The 24396-nt window shown below is 32.7% G+C and overlaps 3 protein-coding genes across 3 annotated transcripts; 2 read left to right on the top strand and 1 right to left on the bottom strand.

Moving 5' to 3' along the window:
• Positions 1 to 14204: 14204 nt before the first annotated feature.
• On the top strand, positions 14205 to 15368 carry LOC112296046 (uncharacterized). The gene is made up of 2 exons (XM_024548144.3): positions 14205 to 14395; positions 14681 to 15368. Exons 1-2 carry the CDS (start codon positions 14220 to 14222, stop codon positions 15195 to 15197), a joined length of 693 nt encoding a protein of 230 aa, XP_024403912.1. The 5' UTR covers positions 14205 to 14219; the 3' UTR covers positions 15198 to 15368.
• A 1754-nt stretch (positions 15369 to 17122) lies between these two features.
• Positions 17123 to 22214, top strand: LOC141044534 (uncharacterized). Its single transcript, XM_073529067.2, has 14 exons — positions 17123 to 17262; positions 17571 to 17642; positions 17859 to 17899; positions 18046 to 18090; positions 18371 to 18439; positions 18766 to 18834; positions 19035 to 19399; positions 19714 to 19820; positions 19988 to 20137; positions 20419 to 20537; positions 20669 to 20882; positions 21001 to 21233; positions 21408 to 21557; positions 21754 to 22214. Exons 1-7 carry the CDS (start codon positions 17251 to 17253, stop codon positions 19141 to 19143), a joined length of 417 nt encoding a protein of 138 aa, XP_073385168.2. The 5' UTR covers positions 17123 to 17250; the 3' UTR covers positions 19144 to 19399; positions 19714 to 19820; positions 19988 to 20137; positions 20419 to 20537; positions 20669 to 20882; positions 21001 to 21233; positions 21408 to 21557; positions 21754 to 22214.
• Positions 22028 to 23105, bottom strand: LOC141044535 (signaling peptide TAXIMIN 1-like). The gene is made up of 2 exons (XM_073529068.2): positions 22816 to 23105; positions 22028 to 22614 (listed from the first exon to the last, which is right to left on the bottom strand). Exons 1-2 carry the CDS (start codon positions 22902 to 22904, stop codon positions 22491 to 22493), a joined length of 213 nt encoding a protein of 70 aa, XP_073385169.1. The 5' UTR covers positions 22905 to 23105; the 3' UTR covers positions 22028 to 22490.
• Between the last annotated feature and the right edge of the window lie 1291 nt (positions 23106 to 24396).

The raw sequence follows: 24396 nt of genomic DNA, 5'->3' as shown, positions 1-24396 counted from the left end.
TTAGGATTAGGGTTTAGGGTTTAGTTAGGGTTTGATTTAGGGTTTGGATAAGGGTATGATTTAAGGTTTGGTTTAGGGTTTAGGATTTGGATTAGGATTTAGGATTGGATTAGAGTTTGGATTAGGGTTGAAGGTTTGGTTTAGGATTTAGTTTAGGGTTTAGTTTAGGATTTGGTTTAGAGTTTGGTTTAGGATTTAAGGTTTGAAATAGGATTTGATTTAGGGTTTAATTTAAGATTTGTTTAGGATTTGACTTAGGGTTTAGGATTTATTAGGATTTAAGATTTAATTAGGTTTGATCTAAAGTTTGAGTAAAATTCAATAGGGTTTTAATCAGAATTAAATTAAGGTTGAATTGACATATATTTGACTAATATTTGTGTTCATTCTAATATTTCTTTAAGAATTTTATTGTTTGTTTGAAATTTCTTTGAATTGTTTTGAATTTAATTACGTTTGTTTACCATTATTATAGTCTAATTAGAGTATTGTTAGTATTCTATTAGAATTAGGATTTTGTTATCGTAATTTCTATTCTTTCTTTTACAGCTAAGTGCCCAGAGCATTCTCAAGCAAGACTTCATACATTACGACATCGTATACCACTTCTAGGAATGAATTCAAATCATAAAGGAGTTGCAAATCTTTTTCCATTAAATAAGTAAATCAAGAGAGAGCACTTTCTAATAGAAATGCGTCTATGAATCCAACTTGAGTAAATCCATGAAGATATTGAAAAAGGTACAACCTTAGATAAAGCTTGACTTGTTGCAAAAATCCTCAAAATTTTGATCTTGTTCCATCAAACTTCTCATGTATACTAATCCTTCTCCCTATCAAACTTGTAGAAGCAAAACTTCCTAGATTTGATTATAACATCGATTAATTTGCTTCCTTCAATTGTACAACTCTTTGTTGTAGACTTTGAACTTCTTTTATAGGTGTAGGCATAATACCTCCATGATTCATATTAGAAATACATGAGAGTTGTACTCTAAGAGTATTAATAAATTCATGAAGATCTACAATAGTTGTAAATCTATATTCACTTCAGCTAGGTATAGCATCTATAATCTTTTCTTTCATAGGCAACTCAAATAAATCCAAAAAGTTAAATTAGAGGAGGATAATCTATAATCTCTAATAAAAACTTCTACAAAGAGGGATAATTCACTCTCTCTAAAGAAAGATCAATATCAAAAAATAAGATTTTTTTTTTTTTAAAAGATGGATAGTCCTCAACCTTCAAAATACAACAATAGAAGTGAAATAATCTATTTATTTCTAAAATAAGATAAAAAAAATAGTATGTTAGTACTCTTGTCAAATTATCAGGGACATGAATCTCAAAGAAAGAGAATCCTTGATATACTCTTGAGTTATTGAAGAGAACTAGAAAGTTACTCAAAAGCTGATATAATATTAATTAGAATGGCTATTCTCAAAAACAAAGAGACTAAAAAGACTTGAAAAAAGACTAAAGAATAGAACAGCATTGAGAAGAGTGAAGAAGGATTCACTCTTGCCTCCATATATACTCTTAACTAAGAGTTACGTGGCGATGTCCTATAGGACCTCCAAAACATATTGACTTTGCTAGCCACATGTCTTAACTTACAAGACAAGTTATTTATGTATGCGCCACATGGTTAACTTATTCCATAAGCTATTACATATAGTTAATTTATTCCACAAGCTACCAATACATGGTTAGCTTGTTGGTCAAGTTTCTAACCTACAAATACATCTAAAATCAAAATTGCATCTATGAAGCTTCTAAAAAGTTTTTTAAGAAGACTTTATGAAATTAATCTACATTTACCTACTTCTATCTAATCATATAAATAACTATTGAGGTAAATATATATGTCTATGACATCATCCCACTTCATATCAGTTGAAAGTTGTCAAAATTGTGAAGCATATAATGTTATGGATCAATTGCTTTATTGCAAAATATGGATCTTATTGGTTGCAACACGAATTGTATCATATTTTTTATATATCAATCAAAACTCTACTAAAAAAGCCTCCAAATTATCCAATATTGGATCTTGTCATTTAAAAAAAGATGAACAATATGATAATGCTAAATCTGAAAGTAGTATACTAATGAATCTAACTTATGATCTTAAAATTGGATAGCTTTGGGATTGAAGTTCAATCACAAGTTGTACTTGATTGATAAATCCTGAAAACTTGAATCTTGTGCCATCAAAATTCTCAAGTAGGGCAATTCTTGATTCTCTAATATCGGAAGGATACTCTAACCTAAGAAAAAGGACATGATTGGATACAGATATTAAAACAGCTCCAATCATATCTATATCTTCACTTCCTACCATTCTTGTTGCTCTTTATGGTGGTAAATTGAGTTAATACATTGCAAGCATTAATTTTTTTAATTTCTCTAGTATTTGTATTATTGCACTCTTCATTTTAACAAGCTTTGCTATAATAATATTTAAAAAATAAATATCTAATATCACTTAAGACAAGTAGAAGAGGGAACTTGAGAACAAAGAAGATACTAAGTACAATATAAGTTTAGAAGAGGGTAATGTACAACTTCTAATACTTTTATGTGTTATCAAGAAAAAGGAGTAATCCACTCTTAATCAAGAAAAGATAAAGCTCTTATATTGTAAGTTTATTCTTATTAATCTATTAAGGACATGAACTAGAAGAAGATGCATAAATTTGAAATATTTGTGTTAAAAGAAAAGTGAAAAAATAACAATAAAGCAATATATATATTAAAAGAAAATTAGAATGGCTATTACCAAAAGATAAGAAAATTAGAGATTCTTAAAGCTAGATTGGAAGCAAGAAAAGAATTAATAAGAGTGAAGAAGACTTCACTCTTTCCTCTATATATACTATCTAAGAGATATATGGCGATGTTCAATAGGACCTCTAATATGTGTTGACTTGCAGGACAGATGCCTTAGCTTATAAGACAAGTTTTCTACGTGTGAATCACATAGTTAGCTTGTTCTTTAAGCTACAAATATATGTGGCATATAGCCAATTTATTGGCTATGTTTTTAATCTAAAAAGTCAATAATAGATACCTATAAAGTCAAAGTAATGTCTATAAAGCATCTATAGAAGATATTATGGAATTAACCTAATTTTACTTACTTTTACTTAATCATATAGATAATTATTAGTTTATATGTGTGTATCCGTGATATTATATTAGATTAATTTGCATATCCATAATTTTAGAGTATAGAAATAATATATTTGTTGAAGCCATAGAGTATAAATTCTTAATTGTTGTTTTATCAAAGTTAATAAGCACTGATCATAATAGCATTAAAATAATTGATTATTGTACTTCACAACTTAGTTGATAACCTTATTGAGTGTTTAAAAATCAAATAATGATAATAATAAGTCTTTTACATTATTTCTTAGACTTCAATAGAATTAACTTAAAATAGCTTATTTATCTTAATTGATGTCATAAGCCAATTATCCAAAATCAAATACATAAATTAATGCAAAATATGACCGTTGATGTAATAAAAAAATCATTATTGTCGCTTATCAAGCCTTATCATATTCTTCATATGTCTCCACTAATGCTTTTAAGAAAGCTTCAAAATTTCTCAAGATTGTATATCTCTTCTCAAATAAAAGAGCAAACCAAGATAATGCTTGTCATAGAAAAAAAAATCTAACTAAATTAACTTATGACTCCTCTATTCGATAGCATTCATATTGTAGAAAAATAATCAATCAAATTTTGTTAAAAAACTCTCAAAACTTGGAATATATATCATCCAATATTTTTGGAAGATTAATCCAAGACTTATTATATTGTTTAATAGATGAATTTCTTTATTGAGGTACAAGTTCCATTGCCTCCTTGGATATAAAAGTTAAAAAAATAGTTGCATTATAAGCTAAGTTGCTCTAGAACTTGCATCAATATAAAATCTTGCAAAAAATCTTTCAATTTCAGCAGTTTTATTAGATAAAACATTCAATGTGTTTATAATAACATCTTACTTAGACTTGAAGACTCAACCATATTAATATCTTCAACTCTAGCCATCTTAAAAGAAAAAAAATAAAAAATAAAAATAAAAAAATCTAAACAATCCTAGTGTAGAAGAAAGTACTTTATAATTTTTTGCATTATAGGCTAAGTGCTTAAATGCATTCAACATATTTTGAGTATCTTTTAGGATTTTTTAAAAATATTTTAAGAATCTCTTAGAACTTAATAGAATATTCTTTAAAAATTAGAATATTCTTATTGAATGTCTATAAAATATAAATACATGCATATATTTTACAAATATATATATAGTTACACAAATAATATGAATAGATGGAAGTAGATAAAAGAAGATTAATTTGATAATATCTTATAGAAAAACTTCTTAGAAGCTTTATATACATGATTTTATTTCTATATATATATTTGTAGATGATTGATAGGTTAAAAACTTAGCCAACAAATTAGCCATGTGTTCTATGCATTGGTAGATTGTGATACAAGCTAACAATATGATACTTAGATAGGAAATTTATCTTAGAAGTTAAGACATATGTCTTTTAAATTGGATATATTTTAGAGGTCCTATAGAATATTACCATATAGCTTTTAAGTAGATAATATATATACAAAAGCAAAAGTGAAGCATTCTTCCAACTTTTCAATTTTTTTCTTGCTTCTAATCTAGTTTCAAGAGTTTCTAGTTTTTTTAGCCTTTTGGCAATAATCATTCTAATTTCTTATTAAATATATTTACTACTTTATTTCTAATTTCTCATCTCTTTTTTATTCATTTTTCACTAATTTTTGATGGATGTCATCGAAGAAAAGCTTCAACTTTCTTTGTTGCATTTGCAAGATTCTTTGTTGGCTCCCATGTGCATTCATAAATATCATATCTTTGCCATTAAACAAATTTTAATTTGTTTTGAGATTGACTTGAATTGAAGACTTCTTAAATATGAAGTTCATGTTCTTTTATTTTCTTAGAATAGATTAAAATATTATCTAAATAATACACAATAAAATCATTAATAAACTCACAAAAAATATCATTTATGATATATTAAAAAGTATTGAAAAAATACAATAAGTAAGATACAAATAAGTAGAAATTAAAATGGTTACAAAGAAAGAAAGTATAGAATAAAATACCTCTCTCTTCCAACACACTTTACTTATAAAAGGAGTTTATATCTATTGTAGTTGAACTTCATCTATAATCATCTTTATCCATCTAACTTAACTGTAGATTCTTCTTAACTTAGACACTACATTAAATCCTCACTACTACATTAATCAATTACTTTTATTATTTTACTATCTTTTGACTATTAGTAACTTACTTAAGATAATTTTTATTTTAAAATAAAATAAAATAAAATAATATATTTGTGAATCCAAAAGTCATGACATTATATTCAAAATGTTCATACCTAGTTTAAAAAGTAGTCTTCTATTCATCTCTTACTTTGCTATGAATTAGGTTGTTTATTTTTCATAAATTTATTTTTGTGTAAATCTTTGTTTGATTGAATTGGTCAAAAATTCATGAAATTTAAAGTAAGGAATACCTATTCTTGATGGTGATCTTATTAAGTCCTCAATAGTCTATACACATTTATAAAGATCCATCTTTTTTCTTCACAAATGAGATAAGAGTTCCTATTCGAGATTTCAAATGGCATATGAAGTTTTTAGCTAAGTTCTTGTTAATATACTTCTTTAATGCAACTAACTTATTTTTCAATAAGCTTTAGATTGGTACAAATGGTGGTTGAGCTCTTTGCAAATTAATTGAATAATTATAGATTGATGCTCTGAAAGAATATTTATATTTTTTAAAAAAAAAATCTCCTTTAAATCTTAATATTAGTTGAAAATATCACTTAACATCTTTCTACTATTAAAAATAGGCATGGTATATATATATATATATATATATATATGATCTTTCTTTAATGACATGCATAAAAGCTTTTACACCTATTAATATAAATTTGGATATATTAGACTTATGTATTTTTACATAACTTACGGAATTTTGGATTAAATTATCAAAAAATTAAGATTATAAGAAATCTAATCTATTTGAAAGTTATATTTTTTAATTATGATAATCCTAAAATAATCAAATTAAAGAGAGATTTTATGATATTAAATATTATTATACTATTATGATCTTTAATTGCTACATCTAAAGGAACAATCTCATGGATTATATCTCCAAAAGATACCAAATGACCATCTATGTCTTCTATATGTAAGAATTAGTTTTTTTGAATAAAATTATTTTTTATTTTTTGATAAAATCTTTATTTATAAAATGCGCTAAGGTTTCTTAAATCTACTAATGCAAAGACTTTGTGATTTTTAGATCCTAAATACACATCTATTGTAAAACAAGATGAAGAGTTTGATGAGAGAATAAGACCTTTATTAGGTGTTTCATATGATTCTAGCCACATGGTCTTTATTATAGCTAGAGAAATTTGTTTTCTAACATATTCTCTTCTTTGGCAATTATTCTCTTCATTTTGTAATTGCATTGCTTCTTTGGACAATGTTGAACAATGTATGTAGCTTTTTCATAATATAAGAAAAAATATTTTTAATAATATCAATTCTTTTCCTATTCAATAAAGAATTTTAAAAATATTATATCAAATTATATTGGTTCCAATATAAATAAATAAGTTTTTAAAAACTTAAAAGCTACTATTATTACTTATATTATTCTTCTTCAATCAAGTCTTTGGTTTTGAAGCCTTTCAAATAAGTGATTATTGCATACAATGGCTTAAGTAATAAATTATTTTAAAGATTCTATTTTTGATATTATCAATAATAAATCTTTGATAATATTCTTCAATACATATAAAAATTGATTAATAAAGGCTTTATCATTCTAATCCATGTCATAAATGAGGTTTTAGAATTCAAAAATATATATGGTTGTGAGCCATTGAATTGACTTACTTTGATATTTAGTATAAAAAATATATTTATTGATCTTAAAATAAAAAATTTATGAATTAATATTAGAATTTTAGGAAAAAATAGAAAATAGATTGTTAGTAGCGGACATGCAATCTAAGATAGAATTTAGTAAGAAGAAACTATAAAGACTATAATTTTCTAATAAGCTAATAGTAGAGAAATTAAAAAGAAGTAGTCTTGGTGTCAAAAAAAAAAAAAAAAAGAGAAAAACAATCTGATGAGGTTTAATTATGATGGATTTGAAGATTTTTTCCAAATTCAAGAAATCCAAGTAGCAAAGTGATTCTTCAAATTTATAGAAGCCTTCAAATGCAATGGAGGCATCAAATGCACCATGTGGAGTGAAGAAAACAAGATCAGCACTATTTTCTTCAAAGTACAAGTAGAGAAATGAAATTCTCATTTTTTGAAGAATTTTATAGATATTGCCTAAATCCATGTAAGTAAAAAAAACCTTCATAAAAGTTCCAAAAGAACATAGATTGATGCATGTGAGTAGTCAATCTTAGCATAAAAAGGTGTTTTAAACACAATGATTAAGTTAAATTTATCAAAAAAAAAAAAAAAATCCTACTTACAAGAGCCATCAGCCTTAGTCACGAAATTCGCTCAAGGAAGGCTGTAGATCTACATTAGGAATCTTAGAGGTCAAGGGTGGACATGTGGCCGCCCTTCCACAAGCCATCACTCAATTGTATAAGGGTGGTTTGGTTTCCCAAGCCTCTCTCTCTCTTTTCTTTTTGATGAGGGCGAAGCCATACCAAAGTGTGGTCTCAACCTTAACCCTAATCTTAATTTTTTGTTCTTTCTTAATCTTAGATCTTATTGTGAACTTTAGGAACATATGAGCATTGATTTTGTGTCATGGGTGGTGCTTGTTGTGGTTTAAAAGGCGCCCCTTTGCAACTAGTGGTTACTAACCAATTCCATAGTCAAAAGGGTTTGAGGGGCCTCAGATTTTCCTCAATCAATCTATGGTTTTTTATGATTTGTAAGTAAAATTTTTTTCATAACATAGCCCATGTTTTTATCTTTCCAACGAGCTAAGACCTTCTCAATTTAAAGTTGAATCGAAATTTTGGTGAATTTTTTAGTACAAGGGGGCGGTTACCTTGGTGGTTTCAATAACTCAACTTTGAAAAGGCATTCCTTAGTGCCAATTAATGGCATCATTTTAAAAATTTAGGAGTACAAGAAAATTTAAGCTAAGCTTATATTGGCATAAGTTTCATTAAATTTGAAGTAATTGTGAATTTTAAATGAAGTTTTGAGTGAAGGGGGGTCAGCTGCAGTGGCAAGCCCAATGACCCAACTTTGAAGAAGCATTTCTCGCAGCTCAGGTATTAGATTGCCACGAATATTTTGGAGCAGGAGAATTTTGAAGTTAAATTTTCAACACAACAAAAATCATTAGATTTGAAGTTAATTTGGATTTTTGGAAAATTTTGGAGTAAAGGCGGTGCTTCCCTCAAACCTTGGACGTTGTCAAGGTACTTCTGCTTATACCTCTCTTTATTTATTTTCTCTTTTATTTTATTTTATGTTATTTTTTTCAGTAACTTGTAACTTCTACATTCACTTTTGGCTTTAATTTTTAACTTTTAATCTTCTCTCTTTTACTTTTATTTTTTAATTTTTAATCTTTACTTTATTTTTTCTTTTTATTTTAATTTTACTTTTAAAACTTTACTTTTAATTTTTAAATTTTGATTTTTAATCCAACCTTAAATTTACATCTTTTTAAAAAAAAGATAAAATAATAAAATAATAAAAAGTAATAAAAACGACCTAATATAATAATGATAATAATAATGAAATTAAATTAAATAAAAAATTAAATCAAATTATCTAATTAGAAGTAGAAGAAGGAACTGTTTTGCATAAAATTTAGGAGTGAATTATCATTGTGAATGTGAGTAATGTTAGAAGTTTTGATTAATAACTTGGTGTTTTAAGAAGGACAAGTAATAAGTAGATTAGAATTTAAATAATAGCTTTATGTTAAATTCATATAGTTAATTCACTTATTATGAGTTAGAATAAACTTCCAATTAGTGGAAGTTTTATTTTAGCTCACAATGGTGGTTGACCGTGATCTTTGTTGTAAAGATAAGTACTTGGTCTATGCTACTTTTTTTTAATCATTTTTTCAAAATATAGCTATAAACACTTTTAGGAATGAATTCAAATCATAAAAGAGTCATAAATCCTTTTTGTGAGCCCAAATTTCACCACTTAATGAAATTGATGCCATACAACAAATTCAAGAGGTGGAATGGAAGAACTTCCAATTGTGTAATTGCTAAGTTAATTTAAATCTTAATATCTGTAGTTTAATTAATTTTAAGTCTTTTAAGTAATGGTTATCAATATTAATAAAAATATTTAATGAAATTTACTATGGTCTTTTAAGGCTATTTGCATGATCTCTATTTAAATCTTAATGGTTTATTTAAGATTTTTTATATTTTCTTTATTTAATTATTAAATTTTATGTGATTACAAAATTATAATTAATAAGAGTAAATAAATGAATAATTATTAAAAATTTATGAATCATTATTCTTTAAATAATTGATGGTAAAAGCAATTGATCAAATTATTGCTATTAATCTATAATAAAAATAAAAAATCTTGAAGATTAAGTTAAAAGCAAAAGTGAGAAGATTAAAGGTTAAAATTAAAAACTAAAATCCAAAAGTTAAAATATGAAAGTTACAAATTATTATAAAAATAGAAATAAAAGTAGGACTAAAGAGAGATAAAAGCAAAGATATCTTCATAAAGCTTAAGAATTGAGGACAATAAATCTCTTCTACTCCAAAATTTGCCAAAAATCATGATTAGCTTTAAATTGAATTATTTTTAATTTATTAAAAATTTAAGTTGAAGATGCTCATGGTCCAATAAATTTAAATTCAATCCAATATCTAAGCCACAAAAAATCTTCCTTCAAAGTTGAATGACTAAGACTACTATGGCAGGCAACCTCTTTCTACTTAGAAATTAACAAAAAATTCACTTCATCTTAAACCTCCATCTACTTTGAAATTAACCATAAATTAATTTTTTTTTAAAATTCAATGAAATTTATGCCAATAGAAGCTCAGCTTGAAGATGGACTTACTTCCAAAATTTTACAATAATCTAATTTAGAAGCATTGATAAATGCCATTTCAACGGTGGGTGATCTAAACTGTTAAGGCAATCAATCCTTGTGCACTCAAAATTTCACCAAAATTTCGCCCTTATTTCAAATTGAGCGAATTTTATCTTTTAAAAAAGCTAACACCAAAAGCTATAACCATAAAAAAATTCACATTGAAATTCAAAAAATTAAATGATTGATTGAGGAAAATCCGAGGCTCTTGAAACCCTTGAAATATTTGGAAGGCCGAGGGAGCTATCTACCACAATGAAGTGTGTTTTAAAACCCAATAACCATCATTTACTACTCAAGATCTATGCACAGACAACTACAAAGTTCAATGAGATTTAAAATCAAGATTAAGATTTAAGGTCAAAATTTGGCATGGCTTTGCCCTTCATCGAAAGAGGAGAGAGAGAGGACTTGGGAAACCAAGCCACTCTTATACAATTGAGTGGTGGCTTATGGGAGGGTGGCCACATCTCTACCTTTGATCTCTAAAATCCCTAATATAGATCTATAGCCTTCATTCATCCAAGAGCTAATTTCGATACCATGGCTGGTGGCTCTTGTAAGTGGTCAAGAAAGCACTTTTTGGTAAATCTAAATTTACCATTGTATTCACAACACCTTTTTATGCTAAGATTGACTACTCATTTGCCTCAATCCATAGTCATTTGTAATTTTTATGAAAGTTTTTACTCGCAAGGATCTTGGTAATTCTTGTAAAATTCTTCAAAATAAGAATTTCATTGTTCCACTTGTATTTTGAAGGAGAGGGTGCTGATCTTATTTTCTTCACTCTACAAGGTGAATCTGGTGCCACCATTGCATTTGAAAGACTTCAATTAAATAAGAAAACCAATATACTGCTTAAATTTGTTGAATTTGGAAGAAATCTCATAACTATCATTGCTAAACTTCACTAGATATTTTAAAAAATTATAATTCTAATTTACTCTAAATCATATGAGATGATTGTAGGTGAACTCATAGGCTTTGAGTCAACCCTCGTAGTAGTAACTAACAACTTCTAAATTATTAAAACTAATTAAGTTACTATTTTAATTTTCTAACTCTTATCACTTTAGTCCTAATTAATCTAATTCAAGGAATTAGGCGATGATTTATACCATCAAATGTTAAAATATCAAAAGTTCTATAAAACTAAATTCTACTTATATAAATCCTAATCTAATATGTTTAATTATTATAAAATAAAGAAATAATAAAGTTTTAAATTTTGGAGCATAATTGAGAGTTCATACTTTTTTTTATCAAAGTATAAATAAAAAAGAGTACTTCTAGATATAAATGGATCTATGAAGCCAAATTGAGTAAATCCATTAGGATATTGGAAAGAATGCAACTTTAGATAGAGCTTGACTTGTTGCAAAAATCCTTGTAATTTTAATATTCTACCATCATACTTCTTGGGCATACTAATCCTTATCCTTGTCATACTTGTAGAAGCAAAACTTTCTAGATTTGGTTGTGAGGTCGATCTATTTGTTTCTTTCAACTACACAACTTTTTAATATTGATTTTGAACTTCTTCCATAGGTATAAGATTAGTAATTCCATTATTGACACTAATAATGTATGAAATTTCTACCCTAAGAATATTGACCAATTTATGAAGATTTTCAATAGTTACAAATCTATTCTCACTTCCATAAAGTGTAGCATCCATGATTTTTCTTTTCTTGTAATTTAATCCAAGATTTCTTAAGTCATGCATGAATTCATAAGTCTAATATATCATAATCTTTATTAATATATGCAAGAACTTACATACATGTGGCAAAAAAAGGGTCATCTTTTGCTATATATGTCATGCCCACTTCTAATGGTAGAAAGATGTTAAGTAGTATTTTTAGCAAATATCAAGATTTTCAAGATATTTTTGGAAAGAAAAACAAAAATATTCTTTCAAAGTATTGACTATATGATTGTTCAATTAATCTTTAAGAAGGAGCTCAACTGCCATTTGTACCAATCTACAACTTATTACAAAAGAAGTTGGCTGCACCAAAAGAATACATTAACAAGAACTTGGCCAAAAACTTCATATGCTATTCAAAATCTCCAATAGAAGTTCCTATCTTGTTTGCATAAAAAACAATTGAAACTCTACGGATGTTTATAGAGTATCAAAGACTTAATAATATCACCATCAAGAATAGGTATCTTTTATCTCTAATTTCAAGACTTCTTGACCAATTCAATCAAGCAAAGATCTATACAAAAATAGATCTACGAGGAACTTATAAGCTGGTTCACATTAAAAGACATAAATAGAAGACTCTTTTTAAAATTAGGTATAGACATTTCAAATATAATGTCATGCCTTTTGGACTCACAAATACACCAATTACTTTTCAATATCTTATAAAAGACTTTTATTTTATAAAATTCTTCATGATTTTGTTGTATGCTATTTAAACAATAATCTAATCTATTCTAAGAACACAAAAAAAATATGAACTTCATGTTTGTCATATACTACAAAAACTTAGAAATACACGATTATATGCCAAAATAAAAAGGTATATATTCTATACTATTTAAGTTGACTTCCTAATATACATTATTTTCAATCATTAATTAATCTTATAAATAAGCTTTTTAGAAGATTTATAGATGCAATTTGACCTATATATGTGTTTATAGATGATTGGTAGGTTGAATACTTGGCCAACAAGTTAGCCATGTATTACACGTGTTTGTATCTTGTAGTATAAACTAACCATGTAACACACGCATAGAAAACTTGTCCTATAAGTCAAGACACATGACTTGCAAATTAAATACATATTAGAGATCTTATAGAACATTGTCACATAGCTCCTAGTTATATAGTATATATGGAGGCAAGAGTGAAGTTTTCTTGACTCTTGTCAATGCCTTTCTTATTCCTAGTCTTGTTTCAAGAATCTCTAGTCTTCTTGTCTTTGGCACTAGTCATTTTAATTCTTAAATATTAATATCTTTGAGTGAATATTTACTCTTCTTAAGTGTCGCAAGAGTGTATTGAGGATTTTATTGTTTGATATTCATGTCCTTATAATCCTCTAAGCTTGTTGTGAACATTTCAAAAACTTCTTAGTCTAACCATTGAATGAAAACATCTACATATTTTGATTCTAAAATAATTGATCATATACATTATAAGACTAGATAAACTAACAAATATACTTAGCACTATAATAATAATAATAATAATAATAACAACATACATACATACATACATACATACAAACATACATATATAAGATGTTTTTAATATTACCACCATTGTAACTTATTCTTATTAATTTTACAATTTTTTTTAATAAAATTAATTTTACTTTCTAAATTTATTTGAAAATAAAATAAATTAAAATATATATATATATATATATATAATAGAATTATAAAAAATAATTAAATAAAATGACATGTGGATGACAAGTTAAGATGACAATAACAAAAAAATTGGTGGCATGTGAAAAAAAACTAAAGTGTTATTAGGAATATTTCTGTTTATATACATACATACATTTATATATATATATATATATATATATATACACACATGCACACATAATTTTCAATTATATGAAATTATTGTAATGCAAATGTGTATATTGAAATTTTTCAAATATAAAAATGATTAAGTTTCTACAATTTTAATTTTTGTTCTGCAATCAATAATCACTGTGATGCTTTTTCGAAGATGTACTTTCTGAACTTTTACTTTTATGTTTGTGTGTGTCAGTACAGAAGTACAGACACGTGAATCTGTTTATATGCAAGGAAAGTGGAATATTATTTGATATTAATTCAGAAGAGATGCAAGTGGTAGGCGTATTTCCGAGGGAAGGGTGGATATGCGTAGCACTGCAACTCTGTCAGGTCCTTGGCAGGTCCTTCCCTTCCCTGCCCTTCCTTCCCTTCTGTTGTGCAAGCTTCGACGAAATGAATGACTGGACCAGGTGGGGATTTTACCCAGTCCACGCTTGCGATGAAGAAGGAATGGGGCCACTTCCTGGCCCCCCAACCTGATTTTAGGGCTTCATGATATACGTCCATAAATGCACAGCAGACCTATGTTTTTCGTCATTCACTCCTTTCTCTATCACGCTTTTGCCCCCGCACTGCCCACGCCGGATCATGATTTACCACACCCCAGCACCACCCAGCCTGGAGAGCGGAATGGCAGCCGAGCCAGAGCAGATCACGTCCGTTCGCAGGTGGGTTGAGTGTTGTATTGCCTCGTTCTGTTTGTTGCTATTTTTTAGTTAGGAATTGTGCGATGGGGCAGCTCTCTGGCAGTAATCACGTAATTGCCCTGTCTATGGAGTTGTTTTGCAAATTTAGCGCAATCGTTTGCCTTAGCATCTTCACCTGTGCAATTTTGGAATTCTAGCGTGAAATTTGGATCTTTATACGTTTAAATCTATATGTTTACTGTGAGGGTTTCTTGTGGTAGGGTTCTGGTTTGCAAATGGATAATTACTTTTTGTGAGAATGTTCAGCACGGGTGACGGTCTGAATGGAATTCCTTCGCCTCCATCCGCGGATACGGTCGCGGACGAGGACTTGGACAAGGCCGCGGACTTAGATAAGCAGAGTCTTTTGCATTCCACTGAGGTTGCGACAGCCGCAACAAAACTAAAAAAAACCGGAAGCGAGCTCGAAGCCGGTGGGGTTACTGACAAGCACTCTGACGTAGAGGAAGAAAGCACGAATGTGGGGATCGCGCAGGCCTCTGAATATGAGGAGCAGTTCGTCGAAGGTGAGGAGAATTCGTCGGTCGAAAGTGAACAGCCGTTGATTGGAGGCGACGGGGTTGCAGGAGGAGGTGGTGAAGCTCATGCCCTTTTGCAGCCAGGTGCTGCTGCACAGCCGGGTGATTTACCCCACGCAGCCGTCCCACCCGTCGTCGATGCCCCTAATCCATCTCAGATTGAGAACATGAGTGAAGCATCTCAGGCACAGTACCTCTGGTTCATGAAGACTTTTCCAAAACTGGAGGATGGTGCAGATAGTTGATGGTGACCACGAGCCATTTGGGTGGTGCACCAGCAGCAGGTGACATGTTAGAGCAGGTGGTTTCATAATTTGAGGGGGTCGTTATACTAAAGGAGGGGGGGGGGGGGGGACAAGGTGAGAAGCCACCTGAGGCATGTATAAGCACGCAAGGAATACATCTGGGTTTGTCTTTGAGCGTTGTTGTGGATTGTGGTGGACCTTGAGGCTCAAATGTTTTACAGTGTGTGTGTAATGCGTTGCCCATGAACGAAGAGCTGGGCGTTTCTGAAACGATGAACATTCACTTGGCACGCTGTTGCAACACACTCCCGTCCTGATCTGTGCAAGAAGGCTTTCTTGAATGAGTTGACTGGGAATTGAATCTGCAATCATCTTAATATTCTTTCCTTATGGTTGTCCACATAACTTTACAGAAATTTGTTGCCACAAAGTCCACCTTGTCGCCACGGCCATCACCACTAATGAAAGCTCCTCCAAATTTACAAGAGAGCGTTGGAGTTTATACATGTAGTTTGATGGCCTTGTGAAACTACCTTCTAGAACCTTTTCCTGATTTTCATTAATCTCCTCAATTTCCATCCTAACTGCATAAATAGTAGAGCAGAACCTGCTAGAACCTCTTTGCTTTTCTTACTTTGTCTACTGGCATATTCACTAGCTTTGTAATGTGGGATTGTAAGGATGGAGGCTTCACTGCTTGGAAGAAGCTTTCAGAGCTCCTATTAACTGAATAATTTACTGGGCGATTGATTGGAGCTAGAGCAATAGTTTTGATCCGGACCAGGGTGAAAATGCTCTTACTATGCTTTTCAACAGCAACCGCGGCTAAATTCCCCAGATGCATAGTGAATGAATGTTAGTAAAGGTGGCGGCTATGGCTTTGAAGGGGGATAATGTGAGGGCTTTTGGCCCTCATTGCATTCTGTCTTTTCCTTTCTCTTCTCTTGTTGCTTTCTTGGAGTATTGGGAGATGGAGAAGAGTGTGGAGAGGAAGGTTCTTGGCCATTGTACATGAGATTATGACGTGAAATGAAGAGATTCAAGTCACCCAAGTGTGGATGGGGCGAAATCCTATTTAGAATCTTAGATCTTATTAGTTTGATGTGTTTAGAATGTTAGATCTCACTGGACAGGTTTATCACACATGAACTTGTCATTAGACAGGTTTTTTCGTACGTTGCACATGGTTCTCAATTCTCTGGACTTGGTGAAAAATCTCCAATTGCTGCCGCAGCGCTGATCCGTGATCAAACTTGCAAGCATGAGATCCTTTTACCCGGGTTTTCCAGGTATCAAGAGAGTCTCCATCTCTCTCGAGTTTGAAAGCAATGTTCCGGCACCAAATTACATGGAACAACTTCTAACATTCGTGTTGTGGTGGTTGCTAGTTGGAGGGTGGTGATGGCGAGGGCAGTTCCTTCTGTACGTGGTTTGTTCTTCCAAAGCTGGCATGAATTGCACTGCTTCTGCCGAATCTGTGATTTAGGTTGTTCCACTGTGGCGCTACAGTGACTACATCTGTGCAATGGGGGTTGTGAGGCGATCAGAGTTGCAGTTCAGGGCACAACATTCTCAGCTGAGCTTGGTCATTCTAGTCTTGCACCTCTTTCTTTGTAACATGCCATACACCTGCGTATATATAACGACGGTGAAAGTACGTGTCTACTAAGGATATATATCAGGTTCTGATGGTTATGGATAGAAGTTATGTCCAGAGCTTTCCAGGATAAGTATCAGTTTGAACAATATCAGCTGGAAACTCTACATATAGATAAATGAATCTTTTCAGGTCTTGACGAAAGATTTCATCGGAGTTTCTCGAAATTGTTTGATTTAGCTTGACAGTTATGTGTTACAGTACTACTTCTACATTCACCAACTACAAGTTTCACAGACTAACTGACTTCCTTTTTTTTCTTTCAGTTTATGTGCTTTAGTCGCTGTGGAATGCTTGGAACAAAAGTACTCCGAATTTGAGTAGCAACTTGGCGGGTTGGAGCTCTTTGCAGATTAAACCTTGCTAGAGTGATTTGGGGTATTGGCGAGGAGTGACATGCATTTAGAGGTGCTGTGCTCTAACTCAAGGAACAAATCGGTTGACAAGTTGCTTTCCAATGCGGCGATTATTGGCACATTACCGGATGATGTATTTGAATTCTTGTTTAGTCTAAGCATCTTGTAAGTAATTCCTTCAACCAATTGCACAAACCATTACCGCCAAGTGTTTAATGTGATGTAATTATGTGTCAGTTCGGTGCAGTTCACAAATTTTGAGTCAGTGATGTATGAAGCTGGATGTTGGTAATCAAAAATTTGTTTGAACTGAAACATGAATTTGCTAACCAAACAATTTGCATCTATGTTCTTGTATAGGGAATTGATGGGAAATCGAGGACTCACTGGTTCTCTTCTCAACTCACTTTCAACCAGATCGCTATATGTGTTGTAAGTTTCACAAATGACCTACTGTGGACCTACACATGTAGATCAGTATTTTCCACTAAGAACATTGACTACAACTCCAGTGAATCAATTTCAATATCATAGTTGTATTATTGCTTCAACTAGTTTTGTAGGGTCCGTTATACATTTATTGTAACTCTATCAAGTAGTCTACTCTTTGATAATTTATTTCTAAAACGAAGTTTTGCTTTATTGCAGGGATCTTCCCGACAATGCTTTCAATGGGGCTATTCCAAAAGGTCTCATGTTTCCTCAAACTCTATAGTAACTATGAGCCTCTCGTTAATGTCCGGAAGGCCAATGAAGGTCTAAATCTTTCATTTTATCACTAGCATGCTTCTTGCACTAAGCTAATTATATTGGTCATCGTGGGCTTATGAGATAGGGATCTGAGTGACAATCGACTCAGCGGAAAATATCCACTTCGACAGTTAAGCAATGCAAAACACGCTCTTCAATTATTTAGTATTGCTAGAAACAATTTTTTTTGGGATTATCAGGGGAGACGCCTTTCGAAACAAGAAAAAACTGCAGAAAATGTAAACTAAGTAACAAACTCAATGTAATTTCGATTTCTGTTGCATGAATCAAATCCAAGCCAATGATATGGTCATTGCAGTAAGATAGTAGCAATTATTGCTGATGCACGTGTTCTGTTTTTTGTTTTTATTTTTCATATGAATTTAACGGCATAACTTTGTACCTTGTAGTAACATATCTCAAAATAACTTCGCGGGGAAGTTGCTGGATCTTTCTAAGAATACCGAATTGCTATACTCGTGAGTCTCACTATTATCATTTTCCTTAACTTTGTGCCGAAAACCTAGTGGTAAATCTACCTGCATTGATGTTCAATTTTCAATAATGTTTTGATTGGCCTGGTGAAAGGAGTGTTGAAATCTTAACTCAGGAGAATCTGCTTAGTAAGTCCACTGCACTACATCTAATGCAGATGGGCTTCATGAAGGTTATGTATGCTCTCGACACCTTAGATGTAATAGAAGAATCCAGCCTTCCAGTAGCCAAATCTTACGTAGTTCGTTGAATGAGAGAATAGAGTATATCAACATGTCATGGACTCACGAATTGACCTGGTAAAATGCAGAGGTGTTTCTGGAAATCAATTTAAGGGGCCACTACCAAATCTAACGATCTTAGGTTACTTAAGCCATATGTGAGTGTGATGTAAATATTGGTCTCTTACCTTGCTTGTGATACTACTCTTTGGTATCTAAGTATATAATGTTTGTTGTGCTCAATTATTCGGTTCCTTACCTAATTTGTAGGTTATGCTTGCTTCCTTTTTTAATGTTGTTTTGACATGATATGTTGCTCTTGATTTTTTCTAATCACGTTTATAATGATTTTTTGCAGGAATTTAAGCGGTAACCATTTTACAGGGACATTGACAAATTTGTCGGACTTCTTCAATGTTTCCGCAGCCGCTGTGGTGGATTTCTCCAAGAATTTTCTAATTGGCTGATTTGTACCCAATATGAAAACTTCGGGCCTGGGCTCTATTCAGGAACTATATGTAGCCCACCCTCAGTTCCCTTGGTTACGAGAAACAACCTTGTAAAACAATATGAACTGTCGCAAAACAAGGCTACTTCCATAATTAGGGGCTGGTTGCAAATAACAGGACATAATGTTAATGTGCATACAGCCTTGAACGAAGATCAATCATAGAACACTAAGTCAGCATTCATATCTAACAGACTTGGACGACTCAATGCCAGGTACTTGGACGGCAATGATATTTCATGAATCCTTGACATTACCAGCTTTTTTAGTGAACAGGATGTTCACAACATTTCAGCAGCGAATTTAAAAGTTCTGAGTTTGACCAACAGTAGTATCGTGGATGTCAAGTATACCTCTGAGAACATCAAAAATCAGAAACCGATTATCAAGTAAAACAGACACAGCCAGTAAATTAGACCATCTCAATTGGGAAGAAAGTAGGAGAGTGGAGACATGACATGCATTAGTGAATAACAACATAAGTGGTCACCAATTTACATAACTATGCATATGTGAAACATAATTGCAGGTTTCAAGGCACTCCATATTGTTTTGGCGCGGATATGAACATTGATGTTACCAAGAGATGGTTCTGTACACAACTCTGCTATATTACGCCGCCGATTATGCCAAAAGGTAAAGTCAAATTTTGAAAATTGGAGTACTACATGAATAGGTGGCTCATGGTTCTTGGAACCCGGACCAATAAGGTGGAAATGTCAAGGATTCCTGAAATGAATTTTGCTGGAAGCTCACATATGGAATTGGAAAAGAACTGACGTTTTGCTTTTGTTGTCAAGCAGTGATCATTAAAACCGAGCGACGCAAGATCATCACCATTGCAGCGACTACCAGTGCAGTGGTGGTGGCACTGATAGTGCTGGTGGCAGTGGGAGGTGTTATCCTCAAAACCAGACGATACAGAAAGTGCCTGTACCTTCACTTCCAACAAAGTAAGCACTTCTTTCTCTACACATAGTAGTATAATTCCTTCATACTAGTATAACCTACTTCACGAAATCTAGGAATGGTGTTGCACTTGCAGATTGTTCTAGAGCAGTACAATTACTGGCCGTATTGCTTTCTCTCAACCACAAAATTTTCACAAGAGTGCTTCAGAGCTTTGTCTATGAAGCACTCTATATAGTGCGTATCTAGTACTTTACAGGATGCTAATTACAGTACCAAGTCGGGAAGTCCTTTTTCAAAAATCACTCCATATTGTGTGCTACAGAATTTGAAGAGTTTGAGGTTAAGCCCACGATCTATTCGTACAACGAATTGAAGACTGCCACACGAGTCTTCCACTAGAAGAACAAGTTGAGTCAGGGCGGCTATGGTGCTGTTTACAAGGTCCGCCTGTTGTGGAGGTCATGTTCTTATGAAGCCATGAGATTTGCAGCTTTGGTCATGCAATGGTAAATAACAAACTGAAGCTGCATAATGTTGTAGGAATAATTCTCGTCATAATTGTTTGTATGCAGGGCGTGTTGTCGAATGGGAATGTGGTGGCTGTGAAGCAGTTGTTTGTCAAGAGAGTCTAAACTGGTCTGGATGAGTTCTCGAATGAAATTGTGCTCATCACCAACATGAGGCACAGAAACTTGGTGTATCTGAAAGGATGCTGTCTCCGTGAGGGCTCGAGGATCCTAGTTTACAAGTGCATAGACAACCATGATGTTGACCAAATTCTTCTTGGTACGTGTATCCTCATCCATTGTATTTACTTCTAACTATATTTATTATGAGGAACCTGTTATAACTAGTTCATTTTTACTTGTGTTGATTGTATGATGTTGGTGAACTACAAGAACAGGACCAAAAAAACAAGTGGTATCATGGCCTTCGCGTTTGAAGATTTGTTTGGGAGTAGCTCGTGGTCTACATTAACTACATGCGTTGGCCCGCCCGAGTGATCCCCCGGGGCATTAAGGCGAGCAACATTTTGTTGGACAAGAATTTGGAGCCCATTGTTGCAGATTTTGGACTAGCTTTGTTGTTCCCAGATGATGAGAGCCACATTGAGACTGTGCACGTCGCAGGCACCAAGTAGGTTTTACATAGAACTTGAATCTAACGTGGCTAACCATGCTTAAGATTGATGGATTTTTTCACCTGTCCGATAGGAGTAGACATACACATCGAATATTATGGAGTTTCTGTTTGGTGCATATTTTTTTGAGTATGAGCTTAAGTTGACATTTGATTCATCAATGGATGCAGAGGTTACTTGGCTCCAGAATATGCTATTTCGGTCAAATCAGTTATAAAGTGGACGTGTACAGCTTTGGAGTCTTGTGTTTGGAGATCATCAGTGGTCGGCGGAACATTGACTAGTCTTTGCCATCGGAACAAGCTTACCTCTCCCCATGGGTTAGTACTATGTTCTCATAATGTCACTTGTCCAACACTATCAACTTTATTGCTAGAGATTTTAGGAAGATTTTCCACTCATAATATAAAGATATATTGGGTGATATATTTCTGAGGGTGTGATGATATTTGTACTGTGAAAGTGGTACTGTGATTACCAATGGAATTGCTCACTAATGTCTTGAGACTCTCCCAGGCCTGGAAGTTGAAAGGACTGCATCAGATAATTGAATTGGTCGATCCATTCCTACGTTTGAGTGAAGAGGAAGTGGAGGAGGTACAACGGGTGAAAATTGAAAATTGCCATGGTGCGCATTCAAAACGAAAGCGAGAAACGACCCACGATGGCTCAAATTGTATCCATGCTGGAAGCCACACGATCAGAGGTTGCAATTGATTTCGACACATGGGAGCAGCTTCAAGAATACGAGTTATCAGATGTCGAAGAATCAGAATTGACTTCAGTTAAATACAGCAGTGAAAGCGAATATCTTCATTCAAATGGTGATGTTGATATTGGTTCTAGAGTCTAGACATGATAATGACTCTAGGTGGTCTTTTATGAGAATTCCTATGCATGCCGTTGTGAGCTCCCACTCACACTTTGCTGGCTTCGCATCCCCCCCCTCCCTCCTCGGAATACGTCCTTTCTTTTCATCTTCTCCGTTGCCATCGTTCTCTTCTGTGCTCTTATCGGTGTAATGCTCTCTGGGTACCTCTTTTTCCACAATCTTAGCTTTGCTGTCACCACAGATGTCATCTGTACAACTCTCATTTGGCGACGTTCGTTTCTGTCCTGACGAGTGACCACCATCCTGCGCTTACAGTATCGGGTTGCGGAATCCCGTGGTGGAGGTGGCTAGAAGTGTGTTAATCTTGCAACTTGGGTGTTAGAACAGGTGTAATAGATTCTTGAAGCATCTTGAATGTCTTTCAGCAGGGGATGCAACCGATGAAGAAATTCATGATTTTGATGGGCAATTCCATCAGCCACCATGCGGATCCGATGACACACTCGCAGCAACCTCCACAAGGGCAGCAAAGAGCAATGGGCTTGCTGCACACACACACACACACACACTCCACTAATCACCTATAATCCTAGTTGCAAGCGCATATTAATTCCATCGTGAATGTGTTGTACGCCCTCTCGAGCACGTTTCAATCTCTTGCTTCCTGGCTCATGCACTGAAGCAGAAATTGAATCGGGAACGGGAAAGAGAGAAAAAAAAAAAAAAAAAAAAAAAAAAAGGCTCACAAGAGTAACCAAATGATAGCTCCGAGAAGCCACATCACGCCACTCAAGAGGAGAAACGGGGACCCGATGATGCCGCCGATGCACCCCATGGCTTAGCCACCCCACCCAGGGAAGGGAGGGAGGGCTGTGGCGATGAGTTGTGACCCCCCCCCCCCCCCCCGCCCGAGCAGGAGCAGCAGCAGAAGGGGAGTTGGAGGCAAGGCTGGAGCCTGAATCACGATGCTCATGCAGCAGCAAACAGGGATGTGCGAGAAAGGAGAGTGAAAAGAGTGCCAAGAAGTGACACACACATTGATTGATTGATTGATTGATTGAGAGGGTGAGAGAAAGAGAGGGAGTGAGTGAGTGGATGAGTGGGAGTGGGAAGAACGGGGAGGGACTGCGCCCTCACACACAGACAGACAGAGAGACAGAGAGAGACGCACACAGAGAGAGGCAGGGCAACCTTTCAAGGGTGCCTGTTGGTGCAGGAAAGAAAAGGCAAATCAAAGGGGAATGGGGGACTGACTATTGATGCTGGTGCTGTGTGCCCACTCACTCACTCACTCACTCTCTCTCTCTCTCTCTCTCTCTCTCATTCATTCATTCATTCACTGCCCTCATTCTACCCCCCCAGTTGTAAATCATGCCTTACCTTTCCCTGTTTAAATTACTCCTTATTTGCATCATTACAGTCTCTTTCTTATACACTATAATGACATACATTTCCTGTGGTGTATGTATGTGTAACGCATTTAAGTACTTCACAGAACACATTATCGAATCTTACTTGAAGTTTAAAAACCTAGACAAAATATTTTAAATTTAAAACCAAAATACAACATGATGACATTTTATGTTCATTAAAATGCATTCTTATTGTTATTGGTTTTTGGAATTTTCAAAACAAGGTGTTTTTAATATTTTTTGGAATATTTAATAACATTCTAAAAACTTTCACTACAGTTCATATGGAAGTTTTGGCCAAAGAGTTTGTTTGGGACATATTTTAAAACCAATTATTAATAATTTTAAGACCAAATCTCCTCAAAACTATTTATTTGTTAGATTTATTTGAATATATTGTGCCAGAAATCACTATTATATATAAATTTTTTAAAAATCTTAAAATTTTGCAAACACTGTGATTTTTAACACTACTAAAGTTATTTTGATTCTCATAAAATCTTTTGTATGGTTTTTTTTATCTTGTGGTTTGCAAGCCTTCTTGTGTCTTAAAATGGTCATTTATAGAACTTGTTTTTTTATTTTTTATTTTTTTTAATTTTTAAAACTAAAAATATTTATGTATGTTAAATATATAATACTAAATTCTATAAATATATAAATATATATATATATTAAGATTGAATAATGGCAGTAATGTTTATTCTTATATCGGAATAAATTACTTCTATTTTTGCAAAACATCATGCATTTGGTAAAGTTGTTATCCACTCACCTCAATGTTTATAATTTGGATTAAGCTATTTTATGATCTTATAATTTTTATAACCTTGTTAATATAGTGATAGAAAAAATTCTAAAAAGAAGAAAAGAAAGGAAAGACTTAAAATTCCTTATTACAAATGAAAAATAAAT

This window comes from Physcomitrium patens, chromosome 19 (assembly GCF_059467195.1).
Source record: "Physcomitrium patens ecotype Gransden chromosome 19, ASM5946719v1, whole genome shotgun sequence".
Lineage (NCBI taxonomy): Eukaryota > Viridiplantae > Streptophyta > Bryopsida > Funariales > Funariaceae > Physcomitrium > Physcomitrium patens.
This window is presented reverse-complemented; position numbering and strand designations above follow the sequence as displayed.